We start from the raw sequence: 19,332 nt of genomic DNA, 5'->3' as shown, positions 1-19,332 counted from the left end.
AATTAAAATACAACCAATGACACCATTGATAATATATATTCAAAATTGAACGAAATTAGTTAACTATGTTATCAAATAAATAAATGAAAAACTAAATTCTAAAATTCAAAATAAAATAATCAAACAGCCCTTTAATTTTACACAAGCGAATTACACACTACCATACCCTTCCACTTCAATGAAATAAATTTTATTAACCTTTCAAAATATATTACTTTATTCACTATATAATTTAAAATTTATATTTTAACTTGCTATTGCGACACGTGCTTAAAACGCATTTTGACTGAATTAAAAATCGAAATATATCTGAATTCACTTATGATGAAACATAAACCAAAATAAAAAATTAGAATTTATTTTTATTTTTGGGTTAGTAATTAAAGGAAAAGGCAAAAAAGAACATACACTTTGTAGAACAGAACATCACATGTGGTGTATGATTGTATTGCATAAAAGGAGCAGTTAGGTGTTTTGTTAGGCCGCATTGTCTAAATTATTAATATGGTTGGACAGCCATGACATGTTCTTTATAAAATAATCAATACTTTATTATTATTATTATATATGTTCACATTTAGGAGATCTTAAATAAGGATTTCACAAATTCATCCTATTCGAAATTATTATTTTATAATAAATATTTAAATTTTAATTATTGAAAGAAAATCTTTTAACTAACAGAAAAAGAGAAAAATATGACCAACCTCAAATAATGATGAGTAAGAAAATAATAAAATAACTAAAATGAACAGTAATAACCATAACTAGCACAGCTTACCGTTTAACCCCGCTGGTCTGGAAACAAAATATTTTACTGTACATACGGTGAAATTTTGCTTTTGCTGACGTGGCCCAAACCAAAATTGTGTGATCCAAATTCCTATTCCAAAACAGTAACTTCATGATCAACCCTCCAATAGTTTGAATCATTGAACTCCTTTATCCCGGTGGACTCGTCAGATTTCTCCTTTTCCAGTATGGGAATACCACCACTACCGTTCCTCTTCAATGGTCTGGCTTCGCCAACTATTCCTTCTTTTAGAGCTTGTTCCATTGGCTTCTCCGTACCTTCTAATTCCACTCCTACGAATTCAACGTCCTCTTCGAACAAAGACGGCACCAGTGGTGGAGATTTCTGACTTGTGTCACTGCTCATTGATCCCTCACTTGAATCCATTGAGTCCGAGGAACCATTCGGAAGTATGGATTCCCCGTTTAGCAGGGACTCTCCATCAGTCATCACTGTGTCGATAGGACTCGGTGGGTTGACATCCGGATTGTCATCGTCAAGAAATGGATTCTTACTTGAACCAACTACTTGCAAACCCGAAGGTGAAGGCCTACCTCCAAACAAGTTTTCGTTTTCTTGCAGATTCAATTCTCCACTGCTCACGGAGTTGTTGAACCCATTCATCGGGTTGGAAGTAGATGTGCCGTTTTCGTTCATCTCGTCATCCTCTCCAACTACCACCTCGTCATCACTACTGCTGTTATTACTGTTTGTAGTGCCATTCAAGTTAATCTCATGCATCACTTCGGTTGGGGAGATGGCCATAGGTGCACTACTGGTTCCTTCATCTTGGAATGCAAACCAGTTGGAATTTGTAAACAGACTGCTGTATTAGAAAAACATGAGTTGTAATTGCCATCAATAGCATCTTTGGAGGTATGTCCTCATACGCATGTGTTGAACACAGGTATATCCACAAAAATGAAAAATCGGAGCAACATGAACAGTGAGTAACGAACAACAATAAAAATACACTAATTGGTGGTTCATGAACCTCTGACTCGGACTCAAGTGAGTGTCAGACACAGATATAGATCATATTCTTTTTAAGGTTTTCTATGCATTTGGAGCATCTTTGGAGGTATGTCCTCATATCGTATTCAACATAGTATATCCACAAAAATAAAAAGTCAGAGCAACATGGACAATGACAATCAATGAGTAACGAACAACAATAAAATTACACTAATTGATGGTTCGTGAACCTTGGACTCAAGTGTGAGTGTCAAACACAGATATGGATCATTTTTTTAAAAGGTTTTCTATGCATTCGGAGCATCTTTGGAGGTACGTCCTCATATCCATTTGTTAAAAACACAGGTATATCCAGAAAAATGAAAAGTTGGAGCAACATGAACAGTGAGTAATGAACAACAATATACAATAAAATAACTGGTGGTTCGTGAACCTCTGACTCGGACTCAAGTGTGAGTGTCAGACACAGATATAGATAACTTTTTTTAAAGGTTTTCTATGCATTCGGAGCATCTTTGGAGGTTTGTCCTCGTATCCACAAAAATGAAAAGTCCGAACAACATGAACAATGAGTAACAAACAAGAAAACTCACCTCCCCTGATCATCACCAAGCCTCAAGGATGATATGACAACCTCAGCAGATTCATCATCAAAGTTTACATCCTGCACATTCAAACACAAATTTACTGTAAATTTTAATGTCAAAAGAAATGAAAAACTTCCTATTTGTTCAGTTCCTCCGATAACCGTGCTGCTAGGTAAATAGATAAGACTTTGAAAGACCAACCTAACAGCATTTGAAACACAGAGAAAGAATTTAAACTGATTAAAAGAAATTAGAGCCACTCACCTCATCATCTCGATCAAGAGCACCACGGTCCTGAAAGCAATTAAATAAAAACAATAAGTAAAGCAAACAGGTAGAATTTGAGACTGTAATGAGATGCTCAAACTACATACTTCTTCATTATCATCGTTGCCGTAGATTTTGTATCTGAAAGCTTGGCTTAGGTTATTTGCTAAAGCTGCAACATCATAATCTCTATCATGAATATCATCCTCGTCACTATCCCTTGTTCTGTCTTGCAACGATGTTGGGCGACTGGACATGAGAAAGAAAAATACACAAGGACTCTTTAAATGATTTCTGTTAGATCTAACAAATATGCAGTTATTATGAACAGCAATAATGTATCATGACAGAACATGGACTCAAAAATCGGTACACTACCAGAACCTTCCCATCTGTATGCATTACTGTAAATTTAATATATTATATATGAGAGAACTATAAGTCGAATTTTACGTCATTTTACAAATCTAGAGATAATTGACCTTCAATTGCATATCCTATTAACCTGATGGCAGTGCATATAAGAAGTGAAATAAGAGCATACCCACAAGCCCATCGATAAACATTTTCAACTGCGTTACGTTCTTGCAGAACATTAGCTTGCCACTCATTCCACTCGCTATTTTCCTATATAGAATATACGAACTTGAGTCAGCAAATTTACAAAAAAAAATAAATTTTATATAAGGAATCCCAGTAAAATATCCTAATTCAACATATTGATCCAGCCATGCACTTCCTTATATAAAATATATGAGCTTGAGTCAGAAAATTCATAAATAAATAAATAAATTTTATATAAAGAATCCCAGCAAAATATCCTAATCAGCAATTTGATCCAGCCATGAATTTACCGCCAAGGAAGAATATTGCCAATGTGCTAAATACAACTAATTCTGATGAAATTAAATCAGATTTACTAAACCACAAAAGTCATACCCTAATTTAATCACGACAAAAGTTGTTAGCGAAAAATAAAGATGCATCTACAGCCCTTAAGATCCTGACAGAAGCAATAAATATGATATCAGTAAACAGCCAATTCCACACCTGTAGATATGCCTGAATACAGCTATTGCTGCTTCCCAACTGTACAAGTTTATTTGAAATACGTGTAATGTGTCCAATGTTTCCTGCCCGTGGTGCATGTTTTCCAACAGCAGGCAAAGTTGGCTGTTTGACAAGAGAAACGGTTAAGCAAGCTCACTGCATAACCAGGTAGCATTTATAACAGCTTCTAATTATATTAGTTTAACTCCCATTAGCAAAATGTGAAAATAGCAATATGATTAACATCTACCAGATTATTGTCACCAGAAAGAATTGGCTGTTTTTCAGTTTGGAGAAATCTCCCAATTAAATCACATTTGTGAAGAAGATGATCAAGTATTGCATCATTCTTGCTCTCCAGACATGATAATATTATACTCTCAACATGATGATGTAATGCATTGTTGTATGGATACCTGCATAATTTGAAAAAAAGAGATGAATCTTAGCCTGCTGACGGAAACAATCCAACACTCCCTCAAGATGGCATCGAGCATATTTCACTAGATGCAAACTTCGAATAAGTTGTTTTCACTTCATTCAAGATGACAAGTTTAAGCAAGAGCTTACTCAAAGAAGAGATCGAGAACTCGTTGAATGGTTCCTGAGCCAACCAATTCCTTTTCTGCAGCTTCATTTCCGGTTCTCAATAGGACAGCAATAAACTCCACAATCTAAAGAAAATAATAATAACATAATACATAAATAACAAAATAAATTATGATACAGACCCGCAAAAAGTCAGACACGCATTGATTACAAACACCAAATAAATCAAAGAGGTGTCGAGTTGGGTATTTCATGTTGATTGGCACACAACTCCTTTGAGAATATAAAATGAACCTTTAGGCGATGCTTCCCTAGAGGTGGCCTTAATTCTCCATACGTGGTAGGCAAAATCTTCTCATCAGATGATACATTCAAAAGCATGAGTAAGTCACCTGCACAACAAGTTGCAGTCTTGAACACCATGGCCAAACTAAAAGCCAACATGTTACATGCAACAAGGAATATGTGAAAACTATTATGACTTACAAAAAAAGGAAAAAAAAAACACTCACCAAGTTTAGGGAGCATTGCATTGATAGTCTCAGGATTTACAGGGATTGGAGGCTCATACATATGTTGATTTCGGAAATAATGCATCAAGGGAGAAGCAATGGCTGATCTTTTTGGATCCAACAATGAGATACAAACTGAGAGAGAGTGTACAAGGCCATATTTTGAATGTGAATCTTCCAATGCATGGCCAAATATCCTTGCAACAAAACTGTCATACATGTGCAAAATTACAGGTCAAGTCACAAACATAAACACAATGGAGAACTGAGATGATGATGCGGGTTCAGAAGAGATAAGAAGGAACTAGATCTCACAAACCTTGGACTAGAGAGCTTAGTGGCTAAAGCTGATGGGGCATTCCGTGTTATTGCACATAATGTTTCTGCTGCATTACCATGAACTTCGGGTGGGCACTAGTCATTTTAAAAAACATGTTGTGAGACACTTGTTACAAAGTATGATATGTCATTACAAGTATAAAACCGAAAATTTGCACTTACTGATGGATTCAATTTATCCACGATCATTTCCAGCAAATTGCTATCAGCTAACCATTGCATTACATCCAAAAAATTAGGATACATATGATCATCAGCACCTACTAACCGAACCAAAACCTGTGAAAAGGCACAAACTTATATCAAATTTCACCCAAAAATATTTAATGAAAAACCATATGAAACCCACTGCTGTAATAAAACAACACAGAATATCTTGGTTACCTCCATGATGGAAGTGATTCCTATCAAATCAACCAGTTGGCGCAACACCTCTTGATGTGTCTGTTAACAAATTGTCTCAGTAAATCCCTATAAATAGATTAAAAAATATATTCTATCTTTTGTAGTTAATGGATCATAAACTACCAACAAGCTCAACTTTGTCATGCAAATTACTAGATTTACAGCATTTTACCATGCCAAATCCAGAGAACCAGCTCACTAGAGAAAAAGGTTTAGATAAAGTCCACAGAATTTATTACAACACTAATTAAGCATGTTTAACTATGCTTACAGATGAAAATTTTTACAGCTGGATCACGCTTGTCCATGTCATATAAACCATGCAAAGCTCAATTTTGGGAACAAGGTAAAGTTCAAATCGGAAGAGCAATACATAGAAGAAGCTTACAACATATTTGCAAGAAGTCTAAGTGATAATAAACAAAAAAGCTTTACTTACTTGGACGTAGTGCATAAGTGGAATAGTCTTCCGTAGCATGAGGCATATAACAACCTAATGTCCAAAGGAAATGGAATGTATCAAGTGGTGATAATAAGCAAAGTAGTAGTAGTCATAGAAAACATGACATAAAAAAACACACGGAAAAAATCAGAACATGAACAACACACCTTGCTGAAATAACCAGCTAGCAAAGCACTATGAGAACGGTTCGGTTCCAAGAAGGAGAAAAGCAAGTTCATGAACTGCAACAAAGAAAAAAGCATATGAAACAAAATCATAGCAATTTCCATAACTAAAGATGCATAATCAAGAATGAAAATGGAATCCATACCTCTTCATCCTCAATTAAAGTCTTCAGAATAACATCAATCTCACATGTAAATATCTCGCAGGCAATGAATGGGAACCTAGACATAAAAATGAAAAGATCATCAAGAAAAGAGAAGAATTAACATCAGAAAAGTTACAAGACAAGAAAACAGTAAGAAATCTAGTCAGTATCATTCCAGATGAAAAGGGCATACTTGAAGGTCCGTTTGCTGTCATCATCTTCTGAAGGTTCTTCGACAATATATCGCAATAACTGCTCAACTTGGGCTCTATCTCGTAGACTGAACATTAAAGAATTAAGTACATAATGAGCATCAAGCAAGACTAATTCTCACTCAAATTACACAAACCCTTCACAATTTTAATTGTGGCAAATAACTTCTACATTCCAACCAATTACAACAGAGTAGAAAATGATAAAATATAGAAAACATAATGAAAATTAAGGAAAGGCATGAAAATTACAAATTGATTAGTCGACTATTTAAAGCTTTGCACTCTTGGATTATTTCTTCCTCATCAAGAAGCTCTTCCAAAGTAAAGTTTTCCTTGTCTAATATCGACTCCACCTACAAAAGAATATCAATCAATGAAACTAACCAAATCCCAATAAATACATTCATCAATGTCCTTTAGAACAATTCACTTGAAATGGAGAACCAGCATCAATCTAGAAAATAACCATATCTACATAGTTTAAATGATTCTCGCAAATTAGATAGCTTGAAATAAAAGGACCTCCAGTCATTTCCAACTTCAAAAAAAAGCTTAAAAATCAAAATGATTTCATCGAATTAAATAAAATGAATATTCCCAACGATGCGGACAAATTTAAGTCACTGAATTAACTTTATTACACAACCGATGAATCCAAAGTAAAATTTCAAATTAACTAAGCAACAAGAACATCATTTAATTCGTTTCAGCCAACAAGAAAATAAAATTGTTAAATACATAGTATAAAGATTGCTCCCTAAGTAAGCCTTATTAAAATCAGTACTTAAAAAATTTTTAAAAATTAAAAAAGTGTAATTAATTATTCAATTTACTCACGGGAGAAGAAGCAGACATGGATGTGAGCCTCCAAAACATGGTGAAGAGAATCAAACGGTTTTTAAACAGATGAGCTGAATAGATCTGTAAACCCTAAAAATTAACCAACGAATCTAGGAATTGCTCAAAGATTGCTTTGAATGAAAACGCGGGAGTTTCAAAAGAGGGGGGAATCTAAAAACCCTAATGCTTTGTTGTTAAATGAAATAGAAAAAAAATGGATCGATCTTCTTTTTTTTTAAATATGAAGCCGCTGAAGATTGTTGTAATAGTAGCTGAGGGAAATGAAACAAAAGAAAAGGTGGGCCGGTGGGGGAGAGGTGGTGGAAGGCAAAAAAAAAAAATTGAAATGTATTTGACACGTGGGACTTGATTATTTTATTTTTTGATTTCCCAATTTACCCCTGGAATTTCATCAAACAAAATTAGGTTAAATTACACTTAAGGTCACTAAACTATTAGTAAGCTTAAATGTTGGTAAATTAACTTCAAAAGGTTACAAAATGGTCACTGAATTATTTGAAAGTTATTATTTAAGTCATTAAACTGTTAAAATCGTTGTTGTATGGTCTTTTCAATTCACATCGTTGGCATCAATCAAAAGTTCATTTTCTCATTCTTTTCTACAATTCAATTTTTTTTCATGAAATATCTTTGAATGTCATGAATTTGTGTACCAAAATCCAATGAATTTTTTTCTTCAATCTCTAACACTGACCATTAGATCGACTTGGAACTAAGGTATGTTTTTCTACTTGTTGGTAGATACTAATCCACTATACTGATAGTTGAATCGTTACTTGGAGCTCGCTAGTCATACTTTTAAAAAAATTAACAATCCGGTGACTTGAATAAAATTTTTCGAATAGTTTAATAACCATATTGTAACTTTTTGAAGTCAGGTGACAAAACGTAAACTTCCTAATAATTTAGTGACCTCAAGTGTAGTTTACCCTGAAAATTAAGGATTACTTTCATCAAACGTCTCCAAATTATTGTTTATATTTTTAGTTTGGTCCTTGAATTTCAAAACGATTTAATTGACACTTCAAACATTGCATTAACAAGGATTTCTTTTTTGTCTTCCTAGCTACCAATTTAGTCATGGTTTAGTTGAATCGACCAATTGATTGATTAATCTAAGAACCTATGGTCCAACTAGTTTAATCGATAGTAATAAACCGAAGAAGAGTTGAATCTGTAAAAGACTGATTGAACTGGATAAAAAATTGATTAACAAACTGGTTGGACCAAATTCAAATTGTTCACAAGGTAGGTACAAAAATCTAAATTTTTTTATTTTTTGTGTTTTTAATATGCTTAGCATCATATGTAAGTTAACATTTAACATCCTAGCATCATATGTATGTTAACATTTAACATCCAAGCTTATGGCTAAGCTAACAAAATGACCTAATTGATATATTATTGATTCTTTAAGGATTCAATTAGAATTTTTTGAATTTTAGACAATTTAAAAATCATGGTCATTGTTTAGGGACCTACAGTGAAAATAATCCAATCAATAAATAAAATATTTTACCTTTTGTTTGCTTTTCATACAGTATCTTTTAATATTTCTTTTAGATTTCAAATAGAGTAGGAGGGACATTGACAATATTCTTTTCATAATTATTACCTTATCGATAAATTTAAATTTTAGTCCTTGTATTTTTTATTTTTCAAGTTCATTATAATTTTTTTTTAAATGTCACCAAGAAATTTAACAAAATAAATTTAAAAATATTAACAATTGAACCTATTTTTTTAAAAAGAAAATCCGAAAAGTAAAAAAAAAAATCTGAAAATAAAATTACAAGGACTAAATTCTTAATTTACGAAAAATACAGGACTTGTAACATTTTAACCATGTCAATTTAAACAATAAATTAGATTAATAAAATGCAAACCTGAGCTGAACTTTCTCTGTTCTTTTTCATTTCATTTTACTCCCCATTCATGTTTGGCTAGAGAGGAAAAAAAACTGGATATGCGGAAATTTTAAATTATAATTTTCTTTTTTGTTCACACAAAAGACCAGTTTATAAAAGAGAATGCCAAGCAATGGACAGTGTTTGCATCAGCTGCAAGTACTTTCCAAGCAACAGCTTGTTCATACGAGACGTGGCGGCCCATTGTCGACATGCAAACTCCGGCCAGCAAGTGAGTGAATCCCTGTTAAAGAGAGTATAGAATGTGTTACGAGATGAATTTTCCGTATTCATCAGCCGAACAGTTTAAAGTCGGGTTGAAAGTTGAAACTAGTATGGTGCGGTTAATACTAACCTGCTGCATCAACTTGGTGAAATCAGAGCACAATGCCTTCCGTCCCGACTCATCGAATATTTTGTCCAGTGTGATGTCTGGTAGATCCACTAGAGTTGTCTCAAGCATGTCTAGACCGGCCTGATTTGCGAAGATGAAAACCGGTACAGACTGAAAAATGAAAAAAACGGAAGCATTACTCGAGAATTATGAGCTTCTAGTATTCATCTTTTTTAGATGGAACCGTTACCGTACCTTCAACGAACAACACAATATTGCATCCTGATGTTGCCAAAGATTCTTCAATACTGAGTTGCCACCAAGTGATTCGGATTTCAACAACTCTTCCCCCAAATGGAAACTGCGGAAAAAAGAAACAAAAACGACCCGTTAGCAAAGAGGCATGGGTTCGGTGGGATGAGCTGATTCAGAAGCACGAAAAATTCTAGCATGGGTTAAAGTACCATGGAAGCCCATGTACAGTGAGTCAATTTACATTTTACCCCTCTACTTAAAAAATAGCAAATTATCAAAAAGTAAATTAATTATTTCTGTTAAAAAATTCATCTATTTGTATCCTTAAAAATTGACTAGACTAATGAAACACGTATACTTCATACTGACATACAGGGACAATTTTTTAACAGTAAAAATTGATAGAAATTTTAATAAGACCAATTTGCTCTTTTATCTAACGTACAAGGACTACTTATCCATTTTTTAGTAAAGAGAGCAAAATGCAATCTAACTCTCAAGTACAGGAACTTTAATGGTACTTTTACCCTCTAGCGTGGCATGTTAGTGACAACTACTAATGTTTTTCTAAGCAACTTGCCTGTAGCTCTGGCAGATCCAATGAGCCAACGTAAGCGCTTCGGGAGAACCTGGAGATGGCTTTGGTCCTATAGTTGGGCTCGATCCACATGGAGATATGGCCATAGCAATCCTCTGGACAGAAGAAATGACACTACGGACATACTGGCGTGCCATGGTCAGAACATTATCCTGAAGATTGGTATCGAAGGGAAACTGGAAGGCAATTGTCAACACCGATCGTGCGTTCTGACACGGAGAATCTCCGGCAGCTTGGCTTGTTGCAGGCCCCACTTCGAGACTCGAAGTAAGATCCAAAGTCCGATTTGTAGCCGACGAATCCTATGTATCAGAATGAATAATAATAACACCATCACTGATCATCGATATAAGAAATGATTAAGAGAAAAACTCAGGTGCGGTGAAACCTAACTGGTTTTGACTCCAACGGGATAATGCGGAATCCCGAAGGTAGTAAGGCAGCATCATCCGGAAACATCTCATCTATTGGTGCAAACACAAGCTCCGAACAGGCCCCAACCGCATTGTCATCAATTCCACTACATATCTGCAAAGAAGATAATACAAATATGAACAATATTTAAATAAACTGAGATCACGACTTTAACCTTTATGAGGCGACGAGTATTAATTAATGTAACGAATCGGAACACAACCAATAAAGTTAAAGTGTCCAGTTTTATATTCCAATTTAACACGGAAATAAACATAAACATTGAACTGGGAATTGTTAAAAAGCACCTGTAATAGATGAATGTCCCTTGATAGAAAGGCATCTTCTTGCGTAAGAGACTGGCCTTCGAGTCTTATAACTTCGAGCAGCTGACACATAATAAATAACCAATCTATTTTACTCAAATTCAGTTGTATCGGACACTGTTTGTGTCCAACACGGGTACTTCAAGAAAAATGAACATAGAAGATATACCTCTTCGTGTTCGGCCGTCTGGCCGAGTGGCATGATGATCTGACTCCCAGTAAAACTTGTAGGTCTCATTCCAGGATAAGCATATGTTCCGGCCTTCAATGATGCAGCTGAATAAGCATCGACATTGAAATCAGCCCATTCCAAACGATGTTCCCTCAAGAATCGGACAAGAACAGCAGGAGGAACATTCTGACACAAATAGCAACAAAGGTAATATGGAAAAGGAAACTTCCTTACTATGTGAATAATTTTGTTAGGATAAACCACACTAATAGTCACTCAACTATTAATAAATTTCTTTTTTGTCAACAAACTATGAAAAGTTACAAAATGAACACCTAACTATTCAAAATTTTCTTTTTTGGTCACCAACTGTTAAATTACTATAAAAAAGATAACTTGACAACTTTTAAAATTCGCATAATAACAACTTTAACCCTCAATATTTATAAATTGTGTCAATGTAGTCTTGATTCCAAAATAATAACCCTCAACATTTACACAATATGCAATGTGGTCTTTGTTTTTGTTGTTTTACTTTCATTTGTCACAAAGAAAAGCAAAATAGGAGGGGAAAAAGGACCAAATTACACAATGTGTAAACGTTAAGGGTTAATTTTTGTAGAATCAAGACTAAATTGAAACAATATATAAATGTTGAGGGTTCAGTTGCTATTATGCCAATTTTAAAAGCAGTTCCATCTGCCATTTAACGGTTGGTGACCAAAAAATAAAAAATCGAATAGTTGGATGACCATTTCATAACTTTTTAAAAAGAAACTTAGTAAGAGTTGGGTGACTACAAGTGTAGTCTACCCATTTTGTTAATACAGTCAGGCATTGCACATATGATAATGGTTTTGAACTTACTTGAAGCAGCATGGATGCCTTTGCACATAGAACACCCCCGAGGAATGAAAGACCGGTGCTCAGATTCGAACTGTTGCTCAAGCTCTTGCTGGAATTAATAGCAATTATCACATCCTCAGTACCATCACAATTCATTATCGACCAGCCATCTTCATTGAATCCATTTATTGCCTCATTGAAGCCCCTGCAAGTAAATGATAGTCGCATGATACTTCAATGAAACTAAAGAGCAAAACAGGTTCCTAAATGCTCGAGTAAATGGCTTGTGGACATACACATGCGAATCTTTTTTCCAATATCAAACTCGTATTTAAATCGGGTTTAATATAATCTTGTAATTACCTGCTTAATCTTTGGCTAAATGTTCTAAGCACAGCAGGCTGCCTGCCCAAACTGTAAACCACCTCGCCGCTTGTCTCTTGGGCAATCTGCCTAACGTAGCGCAGCGCCTTCACATACTTTGATTAATCAGTAACTCTAAAAAATGTCATTCAAGGCAATAGAAACGAAACTTGAAGAAACTTTTCGTGTTTTGGTATTTTATTATAAAAAAAAAAAAAGAATTTATAAAACACATCCATATTGTCCAACATGTGTCCAAATTTGTCTCAATTCCCCGTAATGATGTTAAATGTCTGATATTTTTAGAGTTCCACTAACCATTGGTACATTATCACCTTACAATAACGAAACTACTCACCGGAATAGTCATTTTCTGAGCAATTACTTTGGATGATTCGTAAAGGGGGCGCAAGACCTCCGGCACACTCCATGCCTGCATCAATAAGGTGTCCCAAAATTAAGTTTTGTCGTCCAAAGATGTCTGAAAAACCTATGTTACTCAGATTCATGGTACATTCAATATTCTCCAAGTTCTTCTATGTACTTCGAGAGTCATATTCCCATATATTGTTGAACATGGGTACTTATGAAAAAATAGAGAAGTCAGAGCAGAGATGAAGCCAAAAAATTGCTTTAGGTGGGGCTAGAGATGAACCATAAATTATTAGAGGGCCAAAGTGTAATTTACCGTTATACTAACATGTAATTTCATAAAACTTTAAGGGGCTAAATGGAAAATCTACTATTTTTGAGCCCTAAGTCAAAGCAACGTAGCTGAAAAGTAACTATGTGTTAGGTCGTACCTCAAGATTCAATTGGTCAACAATATGGATAATCGACCCTCCACCCTCACAAGGCCTAATCAAATAGCCACTAGGAAGCACTTCAGCTCTCACAAATTGAGCTGCGGAAGCCACACTCGGGCCAGCTCCGGAACCCGAAAGAGACCTCTCACATACCTTGGAAAAGAGACCAAAAGGAAAAATAAAGAAGAAGCATGCATATCAAGTTACTTGTACATAGCATTGATCTGCATCATTTATTACATAACAAGTACACGACATAAATACCACAAGACTGCCGTTCTCTAAAGTTGTAGTGTATCTTAGAGTCCAAAAGTCCCTTGCAGGAGCCAATGTAGTCGGAGCAAACATCTAAAAAAGTTCTCGTTTTTAGTCTCCTCATGATAAGAGAGTAAGCTTCCAATCGGTAAAAATATCATGGAGGCTCCCGTACACGTATCAGATTGCATTTTGCCCCCTTTACTCAAAAATGGGGCAAATTAGCCCATGTATACTAGATCAAAGAGTAAATTATTCCTTTCTGTCGAAAATTTCACTCATTTCTACTGTTAAAAACTGGCATGACTGACAGAATAATCAAACAGTAACACGTGGCGTGCCACGTGTACCTCATGCTAACGTACATAGATCAATTTTTAACAGTAAAAATGGAGAAAATTTTTAACAAAAAGACTAATTTGCCCTTTTTTTACTAGAGGCGGCAAAATACAATTCAGCTTTTACTACAAGGGCCTCCACGGTACTTTTACCGCTTCCAATAACATAAAATGAAATAGATCTTCTTCACCTGTGTGTATACAAGCTCAATCGTACCACCATTGCCAGCTGGAAACATGGTGAAAACTTCAAGCTTCCGACAGTCCCGGAACCAAGATGGACGATCTTTAAGAATCTCTGCAATCTATTAACAATAATTGTTTTGCTCAAATCAAACCACGCCATGAATATTAAATAAAAACGTCTTGATTCTCCATAATGACAATAAGAATTCATACCTTTGTAGGTTCTAAACTTACAAGACCGCAAGCTCGAGCTGCCACTCCACTACAACTTTGGGAAATGGCAAATATCCCAACTGAATCTGGACCAGGCTGACAATAGATAAACCAATGGGGTTTAGCCATCCCGATTGGTGACGCAAGAAAAATAATAGGGTAAACTACACTAGTAGTCACCCAATTATTAGTATTTTATTTTTGGCCACCCACCTATGAAAAGTTACAAAATAGTCACCCAACTTATAGTAAAATTGGACACCCAACCATTCAATTTATCTTTTTTTTAAATGAAAACACCCCAAAATCCAAGAAAGTTAGGTGACCAAAAAAGACAAAATTGAATAGTTAAGTGACCATTTTATAACTTTTCAAATTTGGATAACTAAAAAAAAATTTACTAATAGTTGGGTGATTACTAATATGGTTTATCCAAAATATTATCACTAGCATCCGCATAGAACAATGACAAACCTTCATCCCAGGCATCTGGACCCAATTGACAGCAGTTCCCGTAGCCTTGGAAAGGAACTCTGCCAAGGTCTCCTCCGCAATAGAGAGGAGTCTGGTAATAACATAACGAAATCCATCAAATTCATTAGCAAAATATAACAAAAGATAGAGATAGCAAGAGTGAGTACTGGTTCATCATAGTTAATAGTTTAACTTACCCAGCAGGGTTATTAGCATTTCTCAGTGAATGCTGAGGAGTGGTAACCGCAGAGTCACAGCTTGCGTCAGTCGCTGATGCCTACAAAGCAATCCCGAAAATATAAACAGCAACATACAAGTGGAAATGTTCATGTAAAAGCATAATCTTTGTTTATATGTATGGAGCAAGCAGCATGCGTATATACAAAAGGCACATTCAACGAACCGAATTGCAGATATATGGAAACAAGTCAAAGAACCATGAACACGAAAACGAAAATATCTTTAGTTATAGCAATTTCCCATAACAAAGAAGTGTGCATATATATAAACACACACACATATATACGTGTGTATATATATAGAAAGTGCCAAGAGCAAGAACCATGAACACGAAAACAAACATATCTTTAGTTATAGCAATTTCCCAAAACAATCCTCTTAACACAAAGTAAGCAGTAGATGGTAAAACTATAAAAGAAGTATGCATATATATATGCATACATATATATATAGAAAGTGCCAAGAACAAGAAAACAAAGAAACACAATTTGAGGCAAAAAAACAAACACATGGGGAGCATAGCATGAGACACAAAATCAAACGGCAATATACAAGTGGAATTGTTTATATCAATTGGCCAAAGTAATACTCTAAGATTGAACAAGCAACATGTGTGATATAAATACAAAAAAGGCACATTCCACGAACTGAAATGTGCATATATGGAAACAAGTCAAAGAATCATGAATTTATAACAATTCCCCAAAACAATCCTCTTAACACAAAGTAAGCAATAGTGGGTAAAAATATAAAAGAAGTGTGCATATATATATGTATAGAAAGTGCCAAGAACAAGAAAACAAAAATACCAATAAAAGTATCATGAAGGGCCCTGTATTAGGAGCTAGATTGTATTTTGATCCTTTTATTCAAAAAGTGAACAAATTAGTCCATCTAAGTTAGATTAAAGAGCAAACTGATGCGACAAAATAACTAAACAGTGACGTGCCACGTTCTTATGTATAGGGAGTAATTTTTTTAAGAGTAGAAATGGATGGAATTTTTAACACAATGACCAATTTGCTCATTGATCTAATGTTCAAGGATTAATTTGTCCATTTTTTAAGTAGAAGGGGCAAAATGCAATACAAATCCTAGTACAAGAGCCTCTCCATGATACTTTTGTTGAAAGATGCCCAATTTGAGGCGAAACAAAAACCACATGGGAAGGCATAGCATTGGACACAAAATTCACAACATAAACCCCATGATGACAAAATTAAGACAAGTCCAATCTAGGTAAAAGTACCATGGAGACTCCTGTAGTAAGAGTTTGATTACATTTTATTCCTTCTCAAAAAATAGCAAATTAGTCCCTACACGGTAAATCAAATAACAAATTGATCTTTCTGTTAAATTGATGATGGTAACCAACAGAGACTAATTTACCCATTTTTTGAGTGGTGGGGACAAAATCCAATCAACTACTAATACAATAACCTCTATAGTACTTTTACATCCCAATCCAATGGTCAAACACAAGGATCCAAGCTTTAAAATTCAACAAAACATACAATTTGATACAGTTAAAAGAGTGAAAAAGGACTAAAAAGAATATACATTTACAGTATGCAATTGCTGTCTCATGTACCCATTCTCACAAACCAACTGAGAAACCTGTTTTTGCAACCTATCATTCTCTTCCATTAACAGCTTATTCATTGCTGTTAATTTTCTATTTACTGTTTGAAGCCTTGAAGTTTCTTTCCTTTGTTTCTCTCTACACCTGCAAAAACCCCATAACCATGAAAACTAGTCATTTTTGAAAAGGTTAAAATATGCCTATAATCCCTGTACAAGTATAAGGGCTAAATTTCTAATTTTTTATAAGTACAAGGGATATATGCTTTAAAAAAAGTTAAAATACCCCTATAGCCCTTATACTCATTGAAAATTAGAAATTTAATCTCTCCAATTTTTATATTTTAAATTTCAGTCCAATTGTTACTACTGTCATATTTTTTTAATTACTTATTTTTTTATTTCAAAATGATACACCAACTAATTTACCAAAAAAAATAACAGTCTATCAGTTGGACTCTGAAAAGTTGGAGACTAAATTCTTAAAAATACAAGTATAGGATTAAATTCTTAATTTTTGAAAAGTACAGAGACTAGACACATTTAAACCTTTAAAAAAAAGAAAGAAAACCCAAATTTTCCTTGCAAAACAAGAACCAAAGTTTCGAGCTTTATTTGTTTACCTGCGATTTTGGAACCAAACTTTGATCTGTTTAGGCTCAATGTTAGAAAGAATAGGACATTCCCTTATTAACTGTTGCCTACGCAAAGAACTTGGTTTTGGACATTCAGCATAAACACGTTCCAAAGCTTCAACTTGTTCAGCTGTGTACCTAACATACTTGCCTGTATCTAAATGCTTGTCTATGCTGCTTTCCCTGTTGTGATGATGTGTCATCGCCATAGCCATTTCAAAGAAGCAATCTTTGAAATAGCTGTTTGTGTTTTGATGTCTCTCAAAGATCCAATTATTTAAACCAGAACAAAAAGGGGGTCAACTCAACTGGTTTTTTTTTTATTACACAATAACAAAAATTGGCTCTCTTTTTCGAGAGAGCCACAAAAGTATTAGCATTAGAAAAAAGCTGGTTTTTTGAAAGAACTAAACAAAGAAATGTCAAGAGGAACACAAATCTTAACCATGATGAAGAACAAGAAAAAGGGTGTCAAGACTACAAAGTGAAGGGTTCTTTCTGCAAAATATAAACTTTTTTTCTCAAAGAGAGAGATAAATGAAGGGAAAAAAAAAAGCTGTGACGGTGAGTGATCTAATAAGTCTGAGCTTGAAACAGTGAGGAATTGGAAAGAGATGAAATGAAAATATTTATATTTCATTTGCACGCAAACCGATAAACTTGGCAGAGATTTTCTATATGAGTGTGTTCATGGAGACTGTGCCTACAAAGTCTGAAAGGGTTTAATTGCACCAAATTATCTTAAATTTTGAAATATTTTAATTGAGTCTTCATATTATCAATTAAAATATGTCATAAGTCCTTGTGCTTTTTATAAAATTAGGAATTTAGTCCACTATTTTTAATATTTCAAAATTCAGATTCAGTTGTTAATATTGTTAAATTTGTTGGTGTGATATTTTAAAATAAAAAATACTCACTTTGTAGCAGTATAACTAAAAAAAATGATGTTGTAATGAAACTGAATTTAACATAATAATGTTTGAAATTTGAAAAGTAGAGAAACTTGTGACATATTTTAACTATATAAATATTGGGATGAGGCAACATTTAGTCTTAAATTTTTTTTTCGTAAATATTAGTCCTTAAACTTGATAACTTTTTCTAATTTTGGTTCATGTGGTGATATGTCAGTTAGTTGATAAATCTTGATAAGTTGAAGGACTAAATATTATATCGATCATCTTCTTTCATCAGTTTAGTCCTTAATTTAGATATAAAATGCAATATGACTCTGACATGTTTGAACATGTGTGTTTATGCTACATGGATAGTTTGGATTTGATTCGTTTATTATTTATTAATAGTTTGTCCTTTTTTAACATGTCTGATTTCAGTTGCACGTGCTATAAAAATACATGTATTTACAATTTGATCCACATATTTTAAATACTTTTCACGTCATATCCAATATTTCAACTAAGATCTAAATTAACAGGTAAGCTAACAGAGTAACTTGATTGGTACAATATTGGTACTCAATTAAAATGTTTTGAAACTTGATTGGTACAATATTGGTACTCAATTAAAATGTTTTGAAATTTATATACTAATTTAGAATATCGATTATAGTTAGGGGGTCCATGGAATTAACCCAAGGAAATATGAGATTGATAAAAAATATTATGTATATTTGATATTATTTATAATTAAAAGGTTTTTGAGCTCTCGCCCTTATTTTTATATTAAAAAATAAATTTATAATTTATTTTATATTTTAAAAAACTTATAATCAAATTCCCTTTCCAAATTGGTTTGATAACTTTAATAAAACCCTGTGTTAACACTAAAATTAACAGTAAAATACGAATTATTAAACCAATAATTGATATATTGATTAAATTAGCAAAATCTTACCAAAATTTTATTTTTCATTTTTATTTAATATATAAAATTATTTTGGATTTGTGTGTCCTTATCCTTGTCTTTTGTCTTTGTCTTGTAGGGTTAGGTGTTTGGTTATCAATATATCAAGTGATTACAGACAGGATTAGTTCAAATATCTCTGTTTTTATTTGTCTAATTGTCTTTTTATTTTACTTTTTTTAATAATTTTTATGTTT

At 33.8% G+C, this 19,332-nt stretch overlaps 2 protein-coding genes across 3 annotated transcripts; both read right to left on the bottom strand.

Moving 5' to 3' along the window:
- Positions 1-719: 719 nt before the first annotated feature.
- Positions 720-7,619, bottom strand: LOC107936068 (serine/threonine-protein phosphatase 6 regulatory subunit 3). 2 transcript variants are annotated; one of them, XM_041109677.1, is made up of 19 exons: positions 7,303-7,619; positions 6,715-6,818; positions 6,444-6,530; positions 6,251-6,326; positions 6,087-6,161; positions 5,917-5,970; positions 5,457-5,516; positions 5,235-5,351; positions 5,053-5,147; positions 4,734-4,942; positions 4,516-4,613; positions 4,243-4,346; positions 3,923-4,088; positions 3,673-3,795; positions 3,167-3,249; positions 2,730-2,871; positions 2,620-2,649; positions 2,362-2,432; positions 720-1,616 (listed from the first exon to the last, which is right to left on the bottom strand). In XM_041109677.1, the coding sequence occupies exons 1-19, from the start codon at positions 7,339-7,341 to the stop codon at positions 884-886; spliced, it is 2,466 nt and encodes an 821-aa protein (XP_040965611.1). In that variant the 5' UTR covers positions 7,342-7,619; the 3' UTR covers positions 720-883. The 2 variants fall into 2 exon arrangements, with proteins under 2 accessions (XP_040965611.1, XP_040965610.1); XM_041109676.1 differs by having other exon boundaries at positions 720-1,619; positions 7,303-7,610.
- Positions 7,620-9,213: 1,594 nt separating this feature from the next.
- LOC107936073 (homeobox-leucine zipper protein REVOLUTA) lies at positions 9,214-17,912 on the bottom strand. The gene is made up of 18 exons (XM_016868724.2): positions 17,258-17,912; positions 16,614-16,779; positions 15,011-15,090; positions 14,814-14,904; positions 14,340-14,435; positions 14,132-14,245; positions 13,612-13,695; positions 13,345-13,500; positions 12,900-12,974; positions 12,542-12,648; positions 12,200-12,383; positions 11,330-11,518; positions 11,143-11,223; positions 10,814-10,948; positions 10,403-10,722; positions 9,823-9,928; positions 9,589-9,738; positions 9,214-9,477 (listed from the first exon to the last, which is right to left on the bottom strand). Exons 1-18 carry the CDS (start codon positions 17,482-17,484, stop codon positions 9,328-9,330), a joined length of 2,511 nt encoding a protein of 836 aa, XP_016724213.1. The 5' UTR covers positions 17,485-17,912; the 3' UTR covers positions 9,214-9,327.
- Positions 17,913-19,332: the final 1,420 nt, after the last annotated feature.

This window comes from Gossypium hirsutum, chromosome D13, assembly GCF_007990345.1.
Source record: "Gossypium hirsutum isolate 1008001.06 chromosome D13, Gossypium_hirsutum_v2.1, whole genome shotgun sequence".
Taxonomy (NCBI): Eukaryota; Viridiplantae; Streptophyta; class Magnoliopsida; order Malvales; family Malvaceae; genus Gossypium; species Gossypium hirsutum.
This window is presented reverse-complemented; position numbering and strand designations above follow the sequence as displayed.

Coding starts and splice junctions, on each gene's coding strand:
- LOC107936068 (XM_041109676.1), bottom strand. CDS start 7,341: ATGTTTTGGAGGCTCACATCCATGTCTGCTTCTTCTCCC. Junction 6,819..7,302: donor CCATGTCTGCTTCTTCTCCC/GTGAGTAAATTG, acceptor ATTCTTTTGTAG/GTGGAGTCGATATTAGACAA. Junction 6,531..6,714: donor AATAGTCGACTAATCAATTT/GTAATTTTCATG, acceptor TTTAATGTTCAG/TCTACGAGATAGAGCCCAAG.
- LOC107936073 (XM_016868724.2), bottom strand. CDS start 17,484: ATGGCTATGGCGATGACACATCATCACAACAGGGAAAGCAGCATAGAC. Junction 12,384..12,541: donor TTTAGCCAAAGATTAAGCAG/GTAATTACAAGA, acceptor ATTTACTTGCAG/GGGCTTCAATGAGGCAATAA. Junction 11,519..12,199: donor AGGCATCCATGCTGCTTCAA/GTAAGTTCAAAA, acceptor TATTTGTGTCAG/AATGTTCCTCCTGCTGTTCT.